This window comes from Mizuhopecten yessoensis, unplaced genomic scaffold (genome assembly GCF_002113885.1).
Source record: "Mizuhopecten yessoensis strain PY_sf001 unplaced genomic scaffold, ASM211388v2 scaffold2671, whole genome shotgun sequence".
Classification (NCBI taxonomy): Eukaryota; Metazoa; Mollusca; class Bivalvia; order Pectinida; family Pectinidae; genus Mizuhopecten; species Mizuhopecten yessoensis.
In genome coordinates, this window is record NW_018404662.1 from 758394 (window position 1) to 778720 (window position 20327).

Genomic DNA, 20327 nt, shown 5'->3' on the forward strand with positions numbered 1-20327 from the left:
CCCAAATCGATATATCTAATAATATGTAGCACTCACCTGGCATTAAGGGGTCCAGCCCTTTGATGGGTGCCGTGACCAGGTAGAAATGCTCATTTGGATGGAGAGGAATTCTGACATTTGGTTCAGACTTTGTCCCTACTTCTCTTGCCCACTGCCAACATACAAACATTGACAGATTATATAAATAACTTGATGATGAGAGCAACTAGTAGTCCTTTATAGTAATCCTCACTAAATAATTGTTACTGACTAGATACAATACAAATGTTGTATATATAAATATTTATGGATGGGTTAGGATTTTTTTGGTAGGTTACCGGTATGATGATAAAACTGGGGACGATATGTCAATGTTACAATGTAAAAATTCTGATATGGTGTCTCGTGACAGGAGAACAAGACAATCATTAGGTACAATTACACTTCACCATTTATACCAACTCACCAGACCAGCACAGTTGACAAAGTATTCACAGTCTATATCACCATGGGATGTTGTCACTTGGGATACACGACCATTTTTGGTGTGAATTTTATCTATTTTCACACCCTCCATGATCTTTACACCTGAGAAAAAAGGAGTACACTATGAAACTATAAAAAGATTTCACTGAAACCACAAATATTACTGTATCTCAATATACACTACAAGGACTGGTCATTTAAAATGTAATGTACTCCCATTGCTCTCGTAATAAATATTGTATGAAATGAAAACATATTCAATGATATAGAAGACCCAAAGTCTCATATCTACAGCACCTAAATGTCTCTTTTTATGTAACATTATAAAGGTAATTGAGTTACTTTATTTTGGATAGATGTTACAACACATTACCATTTGTAGAAATCACGTTAAACTGAGGCGGTATACTTGTGAACAGTGATAACTCCATTCAAGATTTACATGTGGCCACTAGTACCTTTCTCCCTAGCGATGGAGGTGAAAGCTGTCACAAGATCTGGCGGAGTGACCGCTCCATCATCAGGCACCCACAGTGCCCCCTAGTGGTAAAACAGAACAAGGTTACCGCGAGCGGTATATAATACGCCCGTCACACATTGAATGAGCAGTTGTTTGTATGATTGAAATATATGAAGTATTTGTGAGTAATTGATATTGAAAGAGAAATCATTCAACATAACTGGTAGATCAATGAGTGCAATTCAACATCATGGAACACATGCATCGCATTAATGAAACCAAGGGGAATAACTCCAATAATTACGGTCGGATAATGGCGGTTATCGAACTTGTCCGAGGTTTCATGGTAATTAACCTTGTTGTGAAGTTTGAAGTTAATCCGTTAATAATTAATTGAGATATCGAGCGGACACTGTTTCGACAAGTCGATAAAGGGGCATAACTCCATAAATTATGGTCGGATAATGGCGGTTATCGAACTTGTCCGAGCATTCATGGTAAATTAACCTTGTTGTGAAGTTTGAAGTTAATCCGTTAATAATTACTCGAGATATCGAGCGGACATCGTTCGCATGACCGCCCCCCGCCCGCCGCCCACCCGCCCGCCCGCCCGCTCACGTGATAACATAATACGTCCCCGTCTTCGACGGGCGTATAAAAATGAAAATTTCCAAATTGGCTTACACAACACACAAAACTCATTAAACATCCCTTCGTTAAGAACAGCAAGGCATGTTTCTTGCTGATAAGTACCTGTAGCTATATGTTATTGTTCAGCTCATATTTTCCAAGGACACTTCAAAGAGCATGAAACATAGGTTATTTACAATAAAAAAAGCTAAAAGCAACAGTTAAATGAAAGGGGAGTGTATTATTTAAGCAATGAAATACTTTCAGTTGGTATTTATAATCAATACGAATGCCAAGAGGAATAAAACTTTATCGGAAAATTTGAACTTTTTTATTTACTTTTATATAGACTCTGTCAACTGAAAGCAGTTCATTGCCTCCTTTTACCATTTTTGGAGTACAATGTATTTAACATTTGTAATTATTAAGATTTCACTTTTTTAAATTGAACTATGCCTTTTTCAAATAAGTGAAAGTCATCTTCCAGAATCACCGTTATCCAATTTTTAGTTTATTAAGACATTATAACAAAGACAATGTCAACAAGGCAATCCATAGTCCTTCACCGTCTATGATTTCTTTATATACTGAGCTGTGGTCCTATCTCAGGACATGGTTCACAATGACATACTTCTTGTAATCCCCACTTCATCAGTCAAGCATGCATATTTGCATACCAAATCTGGATACTCCAGGTGAAATAATAAAGAAGATTCGAACCTGACAACTTTCTAAAAAAAGTGACCTACTTTTTGTACTTGAAACTACATTATTTGACACTTTGCAATCCCAAGATGTACTTACATACCCAATTTGGTTTCCTGGTGAAACAGTATAGAAGATATAACCTGGAAAAACTTTTTTCAAAAGTTGAGGTCAAACGTCAAACCATAGGTCACAGTGACCTATTTCTACTTTTTGTACCCGACACTCCGAAATCCCAAGATGTACTTGCATACCAAATCTGGTTACTTCAGGTAAAATAGTATAGAAGATATGCCCTGGACAAACTTTTTTCAAAAGTTGAGGTCAAACGTAAAACCATAGGTCACAGTGACCTATTTCTACTTTTTGTACCCGACACTCCGAAATCCCAAGATGTACTTGCATACCAAATCTGGTTACTCCAAGTGAAATAGTATAGAAGATATGCCCTGGACAAACTATTTTCAAAAGTTGAGGTCAAACGTAAAACCATAGGTCACAGTGACCTATTTCTACTTTTTGTATATAGTATAGAAGATATGCTCTGGACAAATGTTGGGGACATGATGTGGAATTCGGACGAATGGACAGAGTGCAAACCTATAGTCCCCCAGGGAACTAGTGGAGGACTATCAATTAAACCATGGCATTCATAGCTGATGTAAATGTCAACTGAATTCAAAAGGGCAAACATGGCAGAATGATATGGTGGCACTTCCATTCAACTTTGGAAAGTATTGAAATGAAGCTTGTTTACAAATCAAACCTTTAAATCATCCGTTCTGATCCAGGGACACAGCTTTCCAGCCTCTTCTGGTGAGATCAGGTGGGACTCTATACCAGTGGCTCTATAACAAGTCAGTTGTTTTCCATAGATAATCATATAGTCCATCTATCAACAACATGATGCATGTTCACACCAACACCCAATAATAAACATATTATTGATCATTTTATCATTTAATATATTTCAAAACAAAAATTCTACTTTTGAATGCAACAGCTAGTCATTTTATCAATATTTGATAAGTTATCATATTTCCCACGAAAAACTTACTTTGAAAATGTGACTTTAATTTAACTAATCTATTAGTGCTAAATTAAATTTGAGGCAGGTACTTAGGCAAGATGAATATTTTCTAAAATGCCAGGTAGATATCACATTAAAATACAAATTGGATTGTGGCATTCTCAATGTACAACTATATGTATATATATATATGCAGATTATGCCAAACATCAGACTTGAGCCAGGAACACATTTGTTTTATAAATTTCTTAATCTTTTGTGGAAACTATCATCCGGAAGCCAATAGCTAAGAAGATTGTGCCATCCTCCTTCGGCTTAAACATATGTTACTTATGACAGCTTAGGACCAAGGGGAACCTACACATATTTTTTTTAAAAGATCCCTCAAGTACTTCTGGAGAAATAGTGATAACAAACTTTCACTATCAAAATCCAAGATGGCTGCCTGTCGGCCATGTTGTTTATCCGATCAGTCTCAAAAATTGCCCTGCACAGTTAAGGACCGAGGGGAACCTACAGATAAAATTTGAGAAAGATCCCTCTGGTAGTTCTTGAGAAATAGTGATAACAAACTTTCAATATCAAAATCAAAGATGGCTGCCTGTCGGCCATGTTGTTTTTCCGATTAGTTTCAAAAGTTGCCCTGCACAGCTAAGGACCAAGGGGAACCTACATATAAAATTTGAGAAAGATCCCGTTGGTACTTCTTGAGAAATATCGATAACAAGCATTGTTTAAGGACGGGCGACGGACGACGGACGAATGGACCACGGCTGACCACGGACGCAGGGTGATTTGAATAGCCCACCATCAGATGATGGTGGGCTAAAAATATGGAACAGGTAACTTGCACCGGTACAATCATGATAATATGTATCCTGAAACTTTTCTCAGAATCTGATTGCTTTCCTGTTGAGAAAAGTTTCCTCATCCAGATGACAATGAGAAAATTTCACATGATAACAGACCAGATGGTAATACCTATTGACATGCTGCCTTTGTAGGCAACACAATTAAATTGGAGTGTTAATGTTTAATCCAAAACATTTCTAAAGACACCAGAAAAAGTAGGTGCACCAGGATGTTATTACTTTTTTACTATGATAATCAGGAAAACAATTTACTGTCTGGATTGAATTAAACAAATACTGAATAGAAATTCAGTTGCATTTTATTTGGAAAATTTCTTATTCTAGATATTTGAGATTCCACATGGACTGTCTTCTAACATTCTAGACGACAATAAATGATTTCTGCTAATTAATATTCCCTTTTAGCTAAGAACCCTATTTATTAAAACACTAATACTTACAAGGCAATAGCATTTTTTCTCTGTAGAAATGTCAATCTGTCTTGAGTCTGTGCTACAAAAACACTGCCACATTCTTTCCATCCTGAAAAATAAACACCATTTATAGATTATGGAGAGCATGCCATTTAAGCTTTATTCGTGTACCCACTAATCAACCAGATTGGTAGTTAAGCATCCTTCCTTAGCTCACTATCCCTACAGATTGACAGTTAAGCATCCTTCCTTAGCTCAATATCCCTACAGATTGACAGTTAAGCATCCTTCCTTAGCTCAATATCCCTACAGATTGATAGTTAAGCATCCTTCCTTAGCTCAATTTCCCTACAGATTGACAGTTAAGCATTATTCCTGTACCCACTAATCATACAGATTGATAGTTAAACATTCTTCCTTAACTCACTATCCCTACAGATTGACAGTTAAGCATTATTCCTCAACTCACTATCCCTACAGATTGACAGCTAAGCAATATTCCTGAACTCACTACCCCTACAGGTTGACAGCTAAGCAATATTCATTAACTCACTTCCCCTACAGGTTGACAGCTAAGCAATATTCATTAACTCACTTCCCCTACAGGTTGACAGCTAAGCAATATTCATTAACACACTACCCCTACAGGTTGACAGCTAAGCAATATTCATTAACTCACTTCCCCTACAGGTTGACAGCTAAGCAATATTCATTAACTCACTATCTCAACCGATTGATAGTTAAGCATTATTCCTCAACTCACTATCCCTACAGATTGACAGTTAAGCATTATTACTTAACTCACTATCCATACAGGTTGATACTTAGTCATTATTCATTAACTCACTACCCCTACAGATTGATAGTTAAGCATTATTCCTAACTCACTATTCCTTCAGATTGACAGTTAAGAATTATTCCTCAACTCACTACCCCTACAGATTGATAGTTAGTCATTATTCCTCAACTCACTATTCCTACAGATTGATAGTTAAAAATTATTCCTCAACTCACTACCCCTATAGATTGATAGTTAAGAATTATTCCTAACTCACTTTTCCTACAGACTGATAGTTAAGCATTATTCCTAACTCACTTTCCCTACAGATTGACAGTTAAGCATTATTCCTGTACCCACTTATCATACAGATTGATAGTTAAACATTCTTCCTTAACTCACTATCTCTACAGATTGACAGTTAAGCATTATTCCTGAACTCACTACCCCTACAGGTTGACAGCTAAGCAATATTCATTAACTCACTACCCCTACAGATTGACAGTTAAGCATTATTCCTCAACTCACTATCCCCACAGATTGACAGTTAAGCATTATTGATAGTTAAGCATTATTCCTCAACTGACTATCCCTACAGATTGACAGTTAAGAATTATTCCTAACTCACTTTCCCTCCTGATTGACAGTTAAGCATTATTCCTAAACTCACTATCCCTGCAGATTGACAGTTAAGCATTATTCCTCAACTCACTATCCCTACAGATTGACAGTTAAGCATTATTATTTAACTCACTATCCCTACAGGTTGATACTTAGTCATTATTCATTAACTCACTACCCCTACAGATTGATAGTTAAGCATTATTCCTTACTCACTATTCCTTCAGATTGACAGTTAAGAATTATACCTCAACTCACTACCCCTACAGATTGATAGTTAGTCATTATTCCTCAACTTACTATTCCTACAGATTGATAGTTAAGAATTATTCCTCAACGGACTACCCCTATAGATTGATAGTTAAGAATTATTCCTAACTCACTTTTCCTACAGACTGATAGTTAAGCATTATTCCTAACTCACTTACCCTACAGATTGACAGTTAAGCATTATTACCCAATAGTCTATATAAATTATAATTAGTCATTTTTGACTGTTTCTGGCCTTTTGTCCAATTTCGGCTGTATTCGTCCAATTTCGGCTGTAGGGGTGAAAGGGTCAAAACTGTTTTCCCGGTCAGAGCGAACTGTTACCCGGCGCGAATTCGATGCGCAGAAATCCCCCCTCGAGAACCTCGTTCAAGCGTTTCGGTGACCGCAACTCAGTGTTGAAGCAATGGCAACATTGCATGCAGCATTGATACTAATTTTTATTTGGTAATAAAACAATTGTTTCATGGTTATTTTGGGAACAGTCAAAACTATCATCCCTCGGTAGGGGGAATCCCTGTGGAACTGTTTGCCCTTGGCCTAGCGGCCTCGGGCAAACAGTTCCCCTTATTCCTCAACTCACTATCCCTACAGATTGACAGTTAAGCATTATTCCTCAACTCACTATCCCTACAGATTGATAGTTAAGCATTATTCCTGAACTCACTACCCCTACATGTTGACAGCTAAGCAATATTCATTAACTCACTATCCCTACAGATTGACAGTTAAGAATTATTCCTAACTCACTTTTCCTACAGATTGATAGTTAAGAATTATTCCTAACTCACTACCCCTACATGTTGACAGCTAAGCAATATTCATTAACTCACTATCCCTACAGATTGACAGTTAAGAATTATTCCTAACTCACTATCCCTACATATTGACAGCTAAGCAATATTCATTAACTCACTACCCCTACAGATTGATAGTTAAGAATTATTCCTTTACTCACTTCTCCTACAGACTGATAGTTAAGCATTATTCCTCAACTCACTATCCCTACAGATTGACAGTTAAGCATTATTCCTTAACTCACTATCCCTACAGATTGACAGCTAAGCAATATTCATTAACTCACTATCTCTACAGATTGACAGTTAAGCATTATTCCTCAACTCACTATCCCTACCGATTGATAGTTAAGCATTATTCCTTAACTCACTATCCCTACAGATTCACAGCTAAGCAATATTCATTAACTCACTATCCCTACAGATTGACAGTTAAGAATTATTCCTAATTCACTTTTCCTACAGATTGATAGTTAAGAATTATTCCTAACTCACTATCCCTACAGATTGACAGCTAAGCAATATTCATTAACTCACTATCCCTACAGATTGACAGTTAGTCATTATTCATTAACTTACTGCCCCTACAGATTGATAGTTAAGCATTATTCCTAACTCACTACCTCTACAGATTGACAGTTAAGCATTATTCCTCAACTCGCTACCCCTACAGATTGACAGTTAAGCGTTATTCCTCAACTCACTATCCCTACAGATTGACAGTTAAGCTTTATTCCTCAACTCACTACCCCTACAGATTGACAGTTAAGCATTATTCCTCAACTCACTATCCCTACAGATTGACAGTTAGTCATTATTCATTAACTTACTGCCCCTACAGATTGACAGTTAAGCATTATTCCTAACTCACTACCTCTACAGATTGACAGTTAAGCATTATTCCTCAACTCACTATCCCTACAGATTGACAGTTAAGCTTTATTCCTCAACTCACTACCCCTACAGATTGACAGTTAAGCATTATTCCTCAACTCACTATCCCTACAGATTGACAGTTAAGCATTCTTCCTCATCTCATTACCCCTACAGATTGACAGTTAAGCATTATTCCTCAACTCACTATCCCTACAGATTGACAGTTAAGCTTTATTCCTCAACTCACTACCCCTACAGATTGACAGTTAAGCTTTATTCCTCAACTCACTACCCCTACAGATGGACAGTTAAGCATTATTCCTCAACTCACTATCCCTACAGATTGACATTTAAGCATTATTCCTCAACTCACTATCCCTACAGATTGATAGTTAAGCATTATTCCTAACTCACTTTCCCTACAGATTGACAGTTAAGCATTATTCCTTGACTCCCACTATCCATTTCTATGCCTTTCCAAGTCAGTTTAAAGGCAAAACAATCCTCCTTTTATTTGTGCAGTTAATTGAGCTACTGATCTCCCCCAAAAAAGAACAGAAATGAACAAATAATTTAAATTTGTTCTTGATAACATTTCATATTCTCTTATCAATTTAACACAAATAGTGAAACTTGACAATGACTTCCTTTTGCATATTAGGTCACATTTGTACTAAATCAACCATCACTTGTAGAACTAATTTGTTTGGAACACTTGGGTTCGGCGTATGTTCTTTGTCATCTTCTAAACCTTTTTGTTGGCTTTCCTAAAAACCTCTTGTTGATATGATCTCTATATGACTTTTGATGTTACATCAACATATCCTTACCCCTGGCCTATTCCGTCTTTGCGTTTTGCAGAGTTATCTTCTCTTGAGAGCAGGTATTGAATGTTACGTCATTTGTTTTATGAGAGTAACGTCACCAATTTTTGAGAAAACGACGTATTTTTCACACCCAAACCAATGACGTATCAATCAATACCTGCTCTCAAGAGAAGATAACTCTGCAATATGCAGACTGAATTACAGATTTGTAAGCTTGTACTTGTAGGCTTAGCCTGCAGAACCTGTTATACGTGTTCAAGAAGGGATTGAGGGTAAGCTTAAATTACCTATCCTGTTGCACTTGTTCAATAAGATTTGAGAATAACAATCCTTTAGCATTTGTCCAATGAAATACTGAAAATAAGATGCTTACCCACTCCGTGACTTTTGTCTAGCTGTTTGTACAGCTGTCTGCTGTAGGCCACCAGCTGTGACCCTTCCACTTCATCCTTGGCCTGACCAACCATTCCAGCAGAATGCCATGTGGTACCACAAGTCAGTCTACAAAAACAAGTGTAGGAATAGTTTACTTTACGTTTGACTGGATTTTGATTCATATGAATTTAACAGTCTGACAATATAAAAAAGAACATGTTCTACAGATCAACCAGACAGTTGTAAAGTAATTTGTAGCCCAAAGTAAGCATTGGTAGAAAGCAATGAGTATACTCATGATAAAGTGGATAAAAAACAATCTATGACCTAAACATGGATACGAAGCATCAATTAATCCAGTCAATGACATAAATGAAAGGAATTGGTAACTACATGGCCATGGCATGTGTAGATAGCAGTGGGTTAACCATAATCAGTGTTGGTACAAAGCTTAGAAAGTAAACGATAACCGACAGTGACAGTGTGGATAGAAAACAATGGCTAACCTACTACGAAGATAGACAGCAATCAAAAACCCATTTACAAAGTTAGTCATTGCATGGATAGAAAATAAGGCAATGGGTTTTCTCGCACCTCAGATATAGATATCCTACGAAGTACGTCATACCCTGTGCTGGATTTTTCTATCTTGTCCGATCTGTCTGGTACCTTTACGTGACATTTCGTGGAATTTTTGCACAGCGATGTATTCATCCGCCCATTAATGACTTGAAATTGACAATCTGCATTATAAACATTCTGTTTTGTCATTAAATGTATTGTTTCAATTTTTTTAGATATCTGATGTTGTAAATAAAATATAATCTACACTGTGAAATATGTTGTCGTCTTTGTAAGGACAGACTACATTTTTACCCTGAAGCATTCAAATGTAGCTTTGGTAGTATAGAGGCAATGTTTATTTGAGGCCCCAGATGGGGTGCTTGTAGTCTTTAGCAAAATTGAAAAGTTTTTTTGAACTAAAAGGTGCGAGATTTTTTTTTTTTACCTGTAACTGAGCAAGACTAGGTTAATCTCAGTCTCGGGCAAAGATTCTGTAACATCCCGACCTCGGCTTATGCCTCGGTTTGAATTATGTTACAGAATTATAGCCCTCGACTGGGATTGAAGGCACGGTAGTCTAGTGGTAGGACACCGGGCTCGTGACTGAAGGGTTGCGGGTTCCAGTCACGGCATTATGTTGTATCTTTGAGCAAGATACTTTACTCTGCTTGTTCCAGTCTACTCAGCTGTAAATGAATATGTGGTTGTTGAATGCTAGCTGTTAGTGCCGAAATGGCAGCTCCGGCTGTATACTCCCCAGGGAGTTGAGAAAGATATTGGCTGGTTGCAAAGGCCCTATAACCACGGATAATAATTTGTGAACCGCTTTGAGACGACCTACGAATTTGAACTAGGTTTAAAGTGATGAGTAACCAAGAATAGAAAACAATGGGTCACCTATAGATAGAGAGAACTGGATAAAAGATATCAAGTCAAATGAGTGTTGGTAGAAAGCTATTGCGGAGATAAGGCAGTTGACTATTTCAGACAGGCAAACCAAGTTTCTGATTACCAGCAGGGCGTACCAACCTGGCGGAGCTGCCACACAAAGTGGGGATAGGTTTGACAGGAAGACTGTCCCCTAATAGGCTACAAGGGGGTACAGGGGTCTTCTTCCAAAAGAAAGAAAAAAAAATGACGTTGATGAAATATGTGGCTCCTGCAGCTCTCATGATCATTAATAGTTAAACAGAGATAAAGTTGCTCTGGTTAATTTCATGACAACATGAGGATCAAAGTTAAATAAATAAACACAGACTAGCTGAAGGTTAAACATCAGCCTGAAAAAAGGCAAATAGAAATTATAAGACTAAATTTTAATTTGACTCGGAGGGATTTTTATACATCACTCAGGCGACTGAAAGCTTTTGTCAATTTTACAAGTGTTAGAATTGCACCCTATCATGTTCAAAGACATTTTTTGTAAATTATTATATAACCCTCATAATATTATATAGGCTATGAATCACTCTACATATTTGTGAAAAATAGTCATTTATAATTACAGGTTTTCTGTCTTGGGTATGGGACAGTCCTTAGCTTTTTAAACAACCATACAGTTTCATTGCTTTATTATCAATAACTAGTGCAGCAGGAAGACAGTATGAATGCAGTGACGAGTTTTACATCACGTAAAGCATTAAACTATGTGATACGTAACATCAGTAGAGCAATCAACATCACGTTACAACTCAGGTATGATAATCACTTGTTATCAGTTATCTGTACTGAATATCAACACACTTCTAAATATCAGGGACATTGAAAGCATGAGTCTCATGTAAGCAGGCATAGCTATTGACCTTTAGAACCTCCATTTTGACACTAATGGTATTGACACATATATAACATGCATGGTAGCCTGATGGTGTCCAGGAAGGTCAAGGTTGATCCCTTTATTGTTACATATATAACAGACCTAGACTAAATGTCCCATCAATGTTATACAATACAGAGGATCCCCGATAACTTTAACCCCATATAATCCAGATATAAATGTATTTGTTTAACCCAGAGCTTAAATCAAGCACAATTCATGTATACATATATATGTAAATAGAACCTGTGTAATCCAAAACCCTGTCTATTCAGAAGATATTGTTCCCAGCTGTATTCAGTTTAGATAGAGTACAATATAGAACATGAGCTTACATAAATCATTTGATTACACTGTGCATTACCTGCCCTGCTCCAGTAGAACCACATCAGTCCAGCCTCGTTCAGATAGATGGTAGGCAATGGATGTCCCAAGAACCCCCCCACCACAGATCACCACCCTAGCACTGGAAGGCACCTTAACTGATGGCTTGTCTTCTCCATTGCTGGTCACGGATTCCTCACTGTACTGTCTGCTGCTGGTGGTCCAGAGACCCCGATTAACAGGGGATTTCAGGCCACGGCCCAGACCTCTGAGGATCCCCCTAACAAGTGCCATTGTGTTCCTGTGTCTAGAATTAACAGACATTTTTTTTTGTCTGCATTACTTTCAGTCTACTGATTACACAAGTTGTTCCCTTTATTAAACAGGTTTTACTAATTACCACATTCTTTCTGCATATAAGGTTTCCTTTGTGAATATTTCTGAGTCGATCAGTAAAATAAATACCCATATGAAATTGACAATTTTCCTTCAAAAGTCTTCAACTACAGTTTTTTTTAGTTATGATTATAATGACTTTAACTGCTAAGTGAGTTCTCCACTGACAACATCAAAAAATATTTAAAAAACTATTAATATTAACATTAAATACATCTGGTATACGATTGATGCACAAATAATTATGGTAAAATAAAGAAGCATTAAATAAGCTTTTTATGTATAGTTACTTTGCAATTGCTTACTTTAACTAATCAGAAAAATCTCTCTATTAATTAATATGAAAACTTATTTTGACAGTACTTACCCCTAGTCTGTTGTCCTCACTGAAGATTTGACATAACTGACAGGTCTATTAGGGACTGCCCCACTTGACACACAAATACCTGAAGCCCTGTACAGATATCAAGAACCTCACATCAGGATATGATAGGACGATATCTCACACATGTGTGTCCTGTATTTACATTATATATTTCACAACAGTTCACAATGTTGACCTCACAGATTTACATGACATGGTTATATCATCCCAGGTACTGTTATTCCTCAGTCTGCAAATCTCCAGCTATTCGATGATTTAGCTGATAAATGTTGTCTAAATCACGATAAAGATATCAACTGATGGTGCGGCTGGTAAATATGACCACATTATCTGCATTTATGTCCTTGACTTTACCTGGAAAAGAAATGTCAAAAATAGTCTATAGGTGCTTAACACTTGAAGCTGTCAACTTTATGTTAAGCTTAGTCAACATATGCCTGGTATCAACACAGCTGCCGTTTACTTACAGGTAATACATTGATCTGTATAGAGCATACCTCAGCACATTATCTTGAAGGTGACCTATTACGACACAAAAAATATAATGTGCAATCATGGCCCTGCATTTCATATTGTATGTAGGTCACTCTTTCTGTAGGAACTCATTGTCCACAGATTTGTTTTTCAAATTAGGATGTATAGCATGTACCCACATCAATACAAGTTATGTATTATGTTGCACCTGCAGATATTTCAGTGAATTATGTAACTTTTTAGTTGTCAAGATTGCTATGATCTAGTCACATTGTATTGGGTAAATTTTATGCTGTTTTGCCAAAGAGGTAAATCTGAAATTACTGGTCTCAGTGTAATGCTCACTATACATGTATATTGCTTTATAAATAGCATGGCCACCGATTGCAATTGATGGTCCAGGGCTGAAGCCCCCTATTTCGGCCAGAGTGGTGTAAAATTTAAAGAATGACAGGGCCAGAAAAAAGGACACGCAGCTGCCAAAAGATATCTCGAAAATGTTTGTGGTGGGGCAACTGCACCCATCCCACTCCACAGGCGACAGCCATGTATTAGCTATAGGCTATATATAGCTGACACCAAGTGTTCTGTGTGATTAAAGTATGGTAATGAGCTAACATCAGTTCTAGGTTTGTGGGTTGATCAGTCGCGTGCTTCGGTTTAAGTACTGATACCAAAAGGTAATTAGGTATGCCGGGCGATTACAGAATATAGACACATGAAAAAATGGATATCTTATCACAACATATTTACTCAAGCATCATTATAAATTCTACGTTTGATTTGAATTATTCCTACTGGTATGGTTTAATGGTACAGTTATCTCGCTAAAGGACTCACACAACTAAATCAGCCAATCAGCTACAGAAGTGGGACTCACACAACTAAATCAGCCAATCAGCTACAGAAGTGTTTCATATGGTTGTAATCCCTACCTAAAATTTGTTCCAGGTTAATACAGTGCCTCTGAGTTTTTAAATACGTAATTGTTGACATATTTTACATTGAATGAAATCTACAGTTATTTAAACTTTACAAAAATGTATAATTTTGATAGATTTTAACATGTGATGGCGGATGGATATGGGGTCAAATGTCAGGAGGTGGTCCTGTCCCACTTCACCAGTTTGGCTTGTAAACTTCCGGTTGTCAAAAGCAGATGCCTGTAGCACTCTAATATGCCACTAAACCCGCCAAAAAATGACTTTTGAAGCCTTTGTCAGGTATGTATCTGTGAATCTAGACAGTTGTCACTGGTGTTGAACTTAAAATATTAACGCTATTAGCTCAACAAACTTAGTTATTCCTAGGAGTTAAGAACAGATGATAGTTTTGCTGTTAACAAAATCTCGCCATGGAGTGGATAAAATGGTTTTGGGCATTCCATTACTATAATAAATGTCTGAAGTCAAAAGTCAAATAAAAGTCATAACAGCCTACTTTAAAAATGGGATGGTCATACTCTGCCATTACAAGACATTTTCATGTACCAGGTTTTGTGCTCCTTAATTCATGTAGAAATTTCAATGTGGAACTATGCTCAAGACAGACATGTGTAAAAAGTTGAAGAAGAAATAAGGTCACAGTGAGTGTGGTACACTCTGCTTTCAAGACAAGAGTATCAGAGGAACTGATGTATGTTTGTTCCCCGAAAACAACTTTATTGGAGGCTTTTCCTGTTTGTGAATTTTGCATTTGGTTAGATTTATGACATATCAATTGGTAAAAATATGTTGAAATGTGGAGTTTGGTAGAAGAAAAACAATGTTTTAACAAACATGTATATATGTGTCTGATATTTTAGCAAAGGGCAATAACGGTACAGTGCACATCAACTTAGTGTGACTGATATACACGCCAAGATTCATGATCCTAGCTTAACTGCAGACAAAGCTGTGCTCCGGACACGCCATTTTAGCAAAGGGCAATTACTCTGTCAATAAGGGGTTGTGGGCCCTATATTTGGCACAGTGTACATTGTCTTAGTATAACTGATGTAAACACCTAATTTCATGATCCTACCTTAAATTCGGGCAAAGCTATGCTCCGGACGCAACATTTTAGCAAAGGGCAACAAAGGTCAATAGCTCTGTAAATAAGGGGTTGTGGGCCCAAACTTTGGCACAGTGCACATCGTCATAGTATGAGTGATCGATGTACACACCAGGTTTCATGATCCTAGCCTAAATGTGGGTAAAGTTATGCTCCAAACACGAAAGGGACAGACGGAAGGACGGATGGACAAAGCGACAACTTGTGAACAGAAAAAATGTTCGGGGAGCATAAAATTGCACTTGCTACCAAATATGGTAATCCTAGATAAGATGCATTTTTACTTGATGATTTGATCTAGTTTGAGCTAATACACTGTACCACTATTTTGTCTGCCTTGCTAGAAATAAATGAGATTTTGTGCTTAATACCTGAGGACTATACATCTTTTCCATAGAAAAATTCCCTCTGATGAAGCAAGCAATGTGACCAAATGTTACAATACAAAACTACAAAAAAATATGGGCTGTGTAATATCTTTCAATGCGAAGATTTAATTTTGATTACCCAGTAGATTGCATTGGAAGCAAAAGTAGTGAGGAAAGTTGCCATGATTGGTTTACCTGGTATTCATTGGGTATGTTTAGTGTTTACGGTGCAGATACCCTGTGGAGAACCCATTGGAGCAAGCATTCTATGGACTGTATTTCATAAAACTAATGTTATGAGCTGTGTGATGACAATATAAGATGTGGACAATATTACAGTATATAATTGTTTGTCTAAATACATATTTAGCAACCCAATTACTTATAAATCTTTAGAATGATTCACCATAATCAAATACAGTGTTTTTTCATGTTATTTATACTTATATTGTAAATATCATAAAGTACATTCGGAGAGTGATTTGATATGAAAGTAAAATCAAAGAATCTGGAAAGGTTATTAACCATGCGTGATAAGCTCTTTAATAATTTCATATGAAAACAAAAACCAGCCAGTCATGCATCAGTGGAGGGGCAATATTCCTAAAAGTAAGTTCTTATAATTGAATGCAAGCTTAGTGATCAGTAAAGTTATTGGTATAATAGTTGAGCACCTATAGCTAGCAAAGCCAGCAGTGATAGGCCTGACAGGATTCTTGCAGAATTTTGGAATCCAATACAAATGAGGCAGGTCTGTATATATCTTCATCATTATTAATCTTTTATATTCAAGTATTCGGAAGGTTTGCTTTACAGAAAGAAGCATGTCTATCTAATACAGTATTTCATCTTTTGAAAAAAAGTACGGAAATGTATAGGTAATGTTTTCTTCGTTATCAAGCAAGTCTAGTTCTATTTGCAAGCATGTAATGTACCTAACAGAGTTTGCAGACAAAATTCTATTTATTAGATGCTTTGTCTGCCAAAACAACTATATACAGTATTACTAATCATGTAAATCGCTGTGCTAGTTTACAAATGTCATCAGGAACACTTTTAGTAGAATCTTCTTGTTATGTTCATAATACAGAGATAGAACAGGTACACTGTTGTTCAAACATTGTGGTCACCCTTGCTTCTTCTAGAGTTTCTACATTGTCTTCAAAATAACGTAACATTGTATTTGGCTATACTGTTGTCATGTTGATGTCCTCCCTGACAATGATTATGTCTATACTTAATGCAGATTGAACAAAAACAATACCTTCGTGACTTATGACAAATTTCCTTACAGAGTCAGCAAGGTCATTATATTACATCCATATGGTGCAAAATTTTCAAAAAGTCTTACGTAGTGTTCTTATCATTGTCTACTTTATAGGGTATTCAGAAGGGTATATATAAAAATCAATTAAAAGGCCATTATTAGGATATGTACCTTATACCTTATGGGATGCTCCCTATCAATTATGAACCTGTCCGTCAGTTTAAAATATCAGAATATCATTTTTTGGTAGACTTCTTGCTAAGTCCACTGATAAATATTTCACTTAACAGCTGAATTACATTACAAATAATTCTAGCATGGGCCATATGAGCAAGCCCACGTGTGGCAATAAGCCCACCTATATTGCATTGCAGATAATAGTAGAAATACCAACATATGCTATTTCATTGTCATGATTTATGCCCCGCTTTCCCATCTTGGTCCGAGTCAAACATTATGTGCTGATTCAAGCAAATCTTTGCAGGAAAAATTTGGGGTATCAATCTTTTTTTTATTTATTTAAACAGATTTTATGGCCTATTTTAATTATAAATGTGATTGGTCACAATTTGTTTGTTTGTTCTTTACAATACTATATATTTACATTCGCTCCCATTGAAGCTGTGTAAACCGTGACTGCATATACATTACCGTATACACAGTGAGATTCCTTGGAGACCATTGTTTCCTATTGATGATGTAATTTACATTGTGACGTCATAATGGTAACGTTGGAGATCCATCGCTGCTCGCAGGCTGTAGGCTGTTCATTTGTTTGGATTTACGCACGTTACGGAGGCTTTGTACCATTATAAAAGCAAATGTATTGGAGTTAGCTTTATTCTGAGTGTACCATCATAGTACGAAAATATGTAAATATAAGAATTGATCTTCAGTTTGACTGTGTATACGCAGTCAAAATGAAGGTCATTCCTTAAATAAGCTCATATAGTATCTATGCTGTTTATAATTAATAAAATTGTTAAGACATAAGCATTTACTTTACCTTAATAAGCTTACTGATAAATACACTTTTTACTCTTTCTCCCCCCAAAATTGATGGTTAGACCGTTAAAAATAATTGTCTTTTTTTTATATACATGTAAACAGGCCTTTGTCATTTATGTGTATCAACCAATCTGTCTAAATTTTTGGATATAATACTTTATAGGTATAACCAGACAGTCCTGCAATGGTTAACACTGTACAGGCCTCAAAAGTCTTTGCCAAGGTCAGCTAGAAAACAACATCAAATCATCTGTCCGACTGTTAGGAATGCGAAAAACGAAAGTGGCCATGCCTTTAAGTTTAACTATGTCAGGTGCAGAATAAGGCACTTGGTATATTTTTTCAACAAGTTGAAATGTATCTGAATTCTTCACTATTGTCCAATCAATCGCTCCAATCTGGCCTATTGGATGGTAAATGTAATCTTCCTAGGCCTCTTTAAAATTGCTGAGCTAGACTTTTAATATCCAGTCATTTGATGATGATTTTTTCTGTCAGATTTCATTGTTGAATTTTATTCGTTAAAGTGGCATAACAGATAAGTATCAATCGTATCTCTTCATGGAAATGATGACCAGATTTTGCTGAATTCATATTCAAAGAAGTGTATAATTACTGATAGAAAATGTGCATAACATACCATTTCACTGTAAAGGTAATTGGATTGCCGGGGAAGGTATCGGCTAAGTTGACCTTGACTTGAATCAGGTCCAGTACCTCACTCCTCTAATTGAGCTATATAGCTGTAAAGACCTGTATACCTATCCACCTATGATTTATAGCTGCACAGTATTGAGATATACTTACTAAGATTTCAGGTTTATTTTTAATAAAAATAACGCAAAGTCGCATAAAACTATGTGTTTTGTGGTAATGTTGACACTACAGTTGACACTTTAATTTTAATTTTACATTAACATTTTTTTTAAAAGATTACTTTTATTTCCTGTCTTTTGTAATCAAAATATTAATATAATCTTTTGAATGTGACTTTGTGTTGTTTTCGTTTAAATAGAACAAGAGGCCCAGAGGCTGTGCCTATAGCGCTCACCTTGATATTTAAGCAGTCAAAGAAAAATATTCTCATTAAAGATCATATTGTACTACAAATATTTTAATTGCAAACAATGGTCATCTTTCATTTATTCAGAAGTTGTTTGATGTTTTTGACATATTAAACCCTGTGACCTTGAAAATGGGTCAAGGTCTTTTTCTTTCTCAAACTTTGTCGGGCTTCACCCCAAGAAGCTACCAGCCAAATATCAAGATTCTATACCTTTCAGATCTTAAGAACAGTCATTTAAAGTGTTTGACGCATTTGACCCGTGACCTTGAAAGTAGATCCTGGTTATTTTCATTCGCAGACTTTGTCGGACTTCATCCCTACCAGCCAAATATCAAGATTCTTTACCTTTCAGTTTTTCTTCAGAAGTGGTTTGAAGTGTTTGGCATATTTGACCCCTGTTAGTGTTACTTTGAAAGTATAGGTCAAGGTCTTTTTCATTCTCAGACTTTGTAGGGCTCCACCCCAATAAGCTACCAAATAAATAGAAGGATTCTATACCTTACACCTTACAGTTCTCAAGGTTATTTTCATTCTCAATTACCTTTGTCGGGCTCTATCCCAGGAAGCCACCAGCCAAATATTATGAGTCTATACCTTTTAGTTCTTTAGAAGAAGTCGTTTAAAATGTTTGACATATTTGACCCCTGTGACCTTGAAAGTAGATCAAGGTCATTTTTGTTCTCAAACTATGTGGGGCTCTAAGCTTTTAGCCAAATATCATGACTCTGGGTCTGTCCATTCTTCAGAAGTGGTTTAAAGGAAAATTTGATGGACAACGGACAGACGCAGCGCCATGACATAAGCTCACTTGCCCTTGGGCAGTCATGAGCTAAAAATGTCTATTAAATGAAATTAGCTCAAAAGACTCATTCCAGAAAGGTCGATACAGCTATTAATAAGCGTTTACTACTGTAAAGTTTAATTGGCAGAATGTACTGGACTTTTTGAATGATTTCTGCAATGCACATGTGTAAGGACATTTATATAGGCCTAATTCAAATCTAGTTCAACGGTAACTAAGCGCCTACGACCACAGCCACATATAGCCCGAGTTGGAACATAGGCGCTTGTATCTGGTATTTAATACCTGAGCTAAAATACAAAATCCACAACTTACATATATATGTAAGTAGTTGATTTTGGATTTAACTCAGGTATTATACAAGCGCCTATATGATATGGTTGGTAAGACGTACAATTGTATAAACAAAGTCGATAAGACTGTTGTCATTCAGATTCATTAAGAACAGCACAAACAGTTCATGCATACTCACCATTTGCTGAAAGCAAGTAAACATACGACCGCCGTTAAGAAATGATAATGGGCATATCGGGGATAATAATGTCTCAGATGTCTGCGATGAATTTTTCTGTCTGCTACAAAACCCCTTATGACGTTAGAAATAAAAATTATCTGACATAGCGTTAGCTGTCTTCAAATTGACATCATGAATTAATTATAGAAAATACAATTTTCCTAAAAATACT

At 36.4% G+C, this 20327-nt stretch overlaps 1 protein-coding gene across 3 annotated transcripts in view; it reads right to left on the reverse strand.

Moving 5' to 3' along the window:
• The window catches only part of LOC110446282 (pyruvate dehydrogenase phosphatase regulatory subunit, mitochondrial-like), a 39795-nt gene extending 19573 nt beyond the window's left edge, over window positions 1–20222 (reverse strand). For 2 of the 3 annotated variants that reach the window (XR_002462443.1, XM_021491345.1), the window contains exons 1-9: window positions 20114–20222; window positions 12587–12958; window positions 11864–12130; window positions 9118–9245; window positions 4603–4684; window positions 3027–3108; window positions 924–1005; window positions 446–567; window positions 37–151 (exon numbers count right to left, since the gene is read on the reverse strand). Coding sequence is in view for 2 of the 3 variants with exons in the window: in XM_021491345.1 (XP_021347020.1) it covers window positions 37–151; window positions 446–567; window positions 924–1005; window positions 3027–3108; window positions 4603–4684; window positions 9118–9245; window positions 11864–12117 (865 nt within the window). In the remaining variant the exon portion in view is untranslated. The remainder of the gene's footprint in view (window positions 1–36; window positions 152–445; window positions 568–923; window positions 1006–3026; window positions 3109–4602; window positions 4685–9117; window positions 9246–11863; window positions 12131–12586; window positions 12959–20113) is intronic. The other variant, XM_021491346.1, reaches the window with a different exon arrangement.
• Between the last annotated feature and the right edge of the window lie 105 nt (window positions 20223–20327).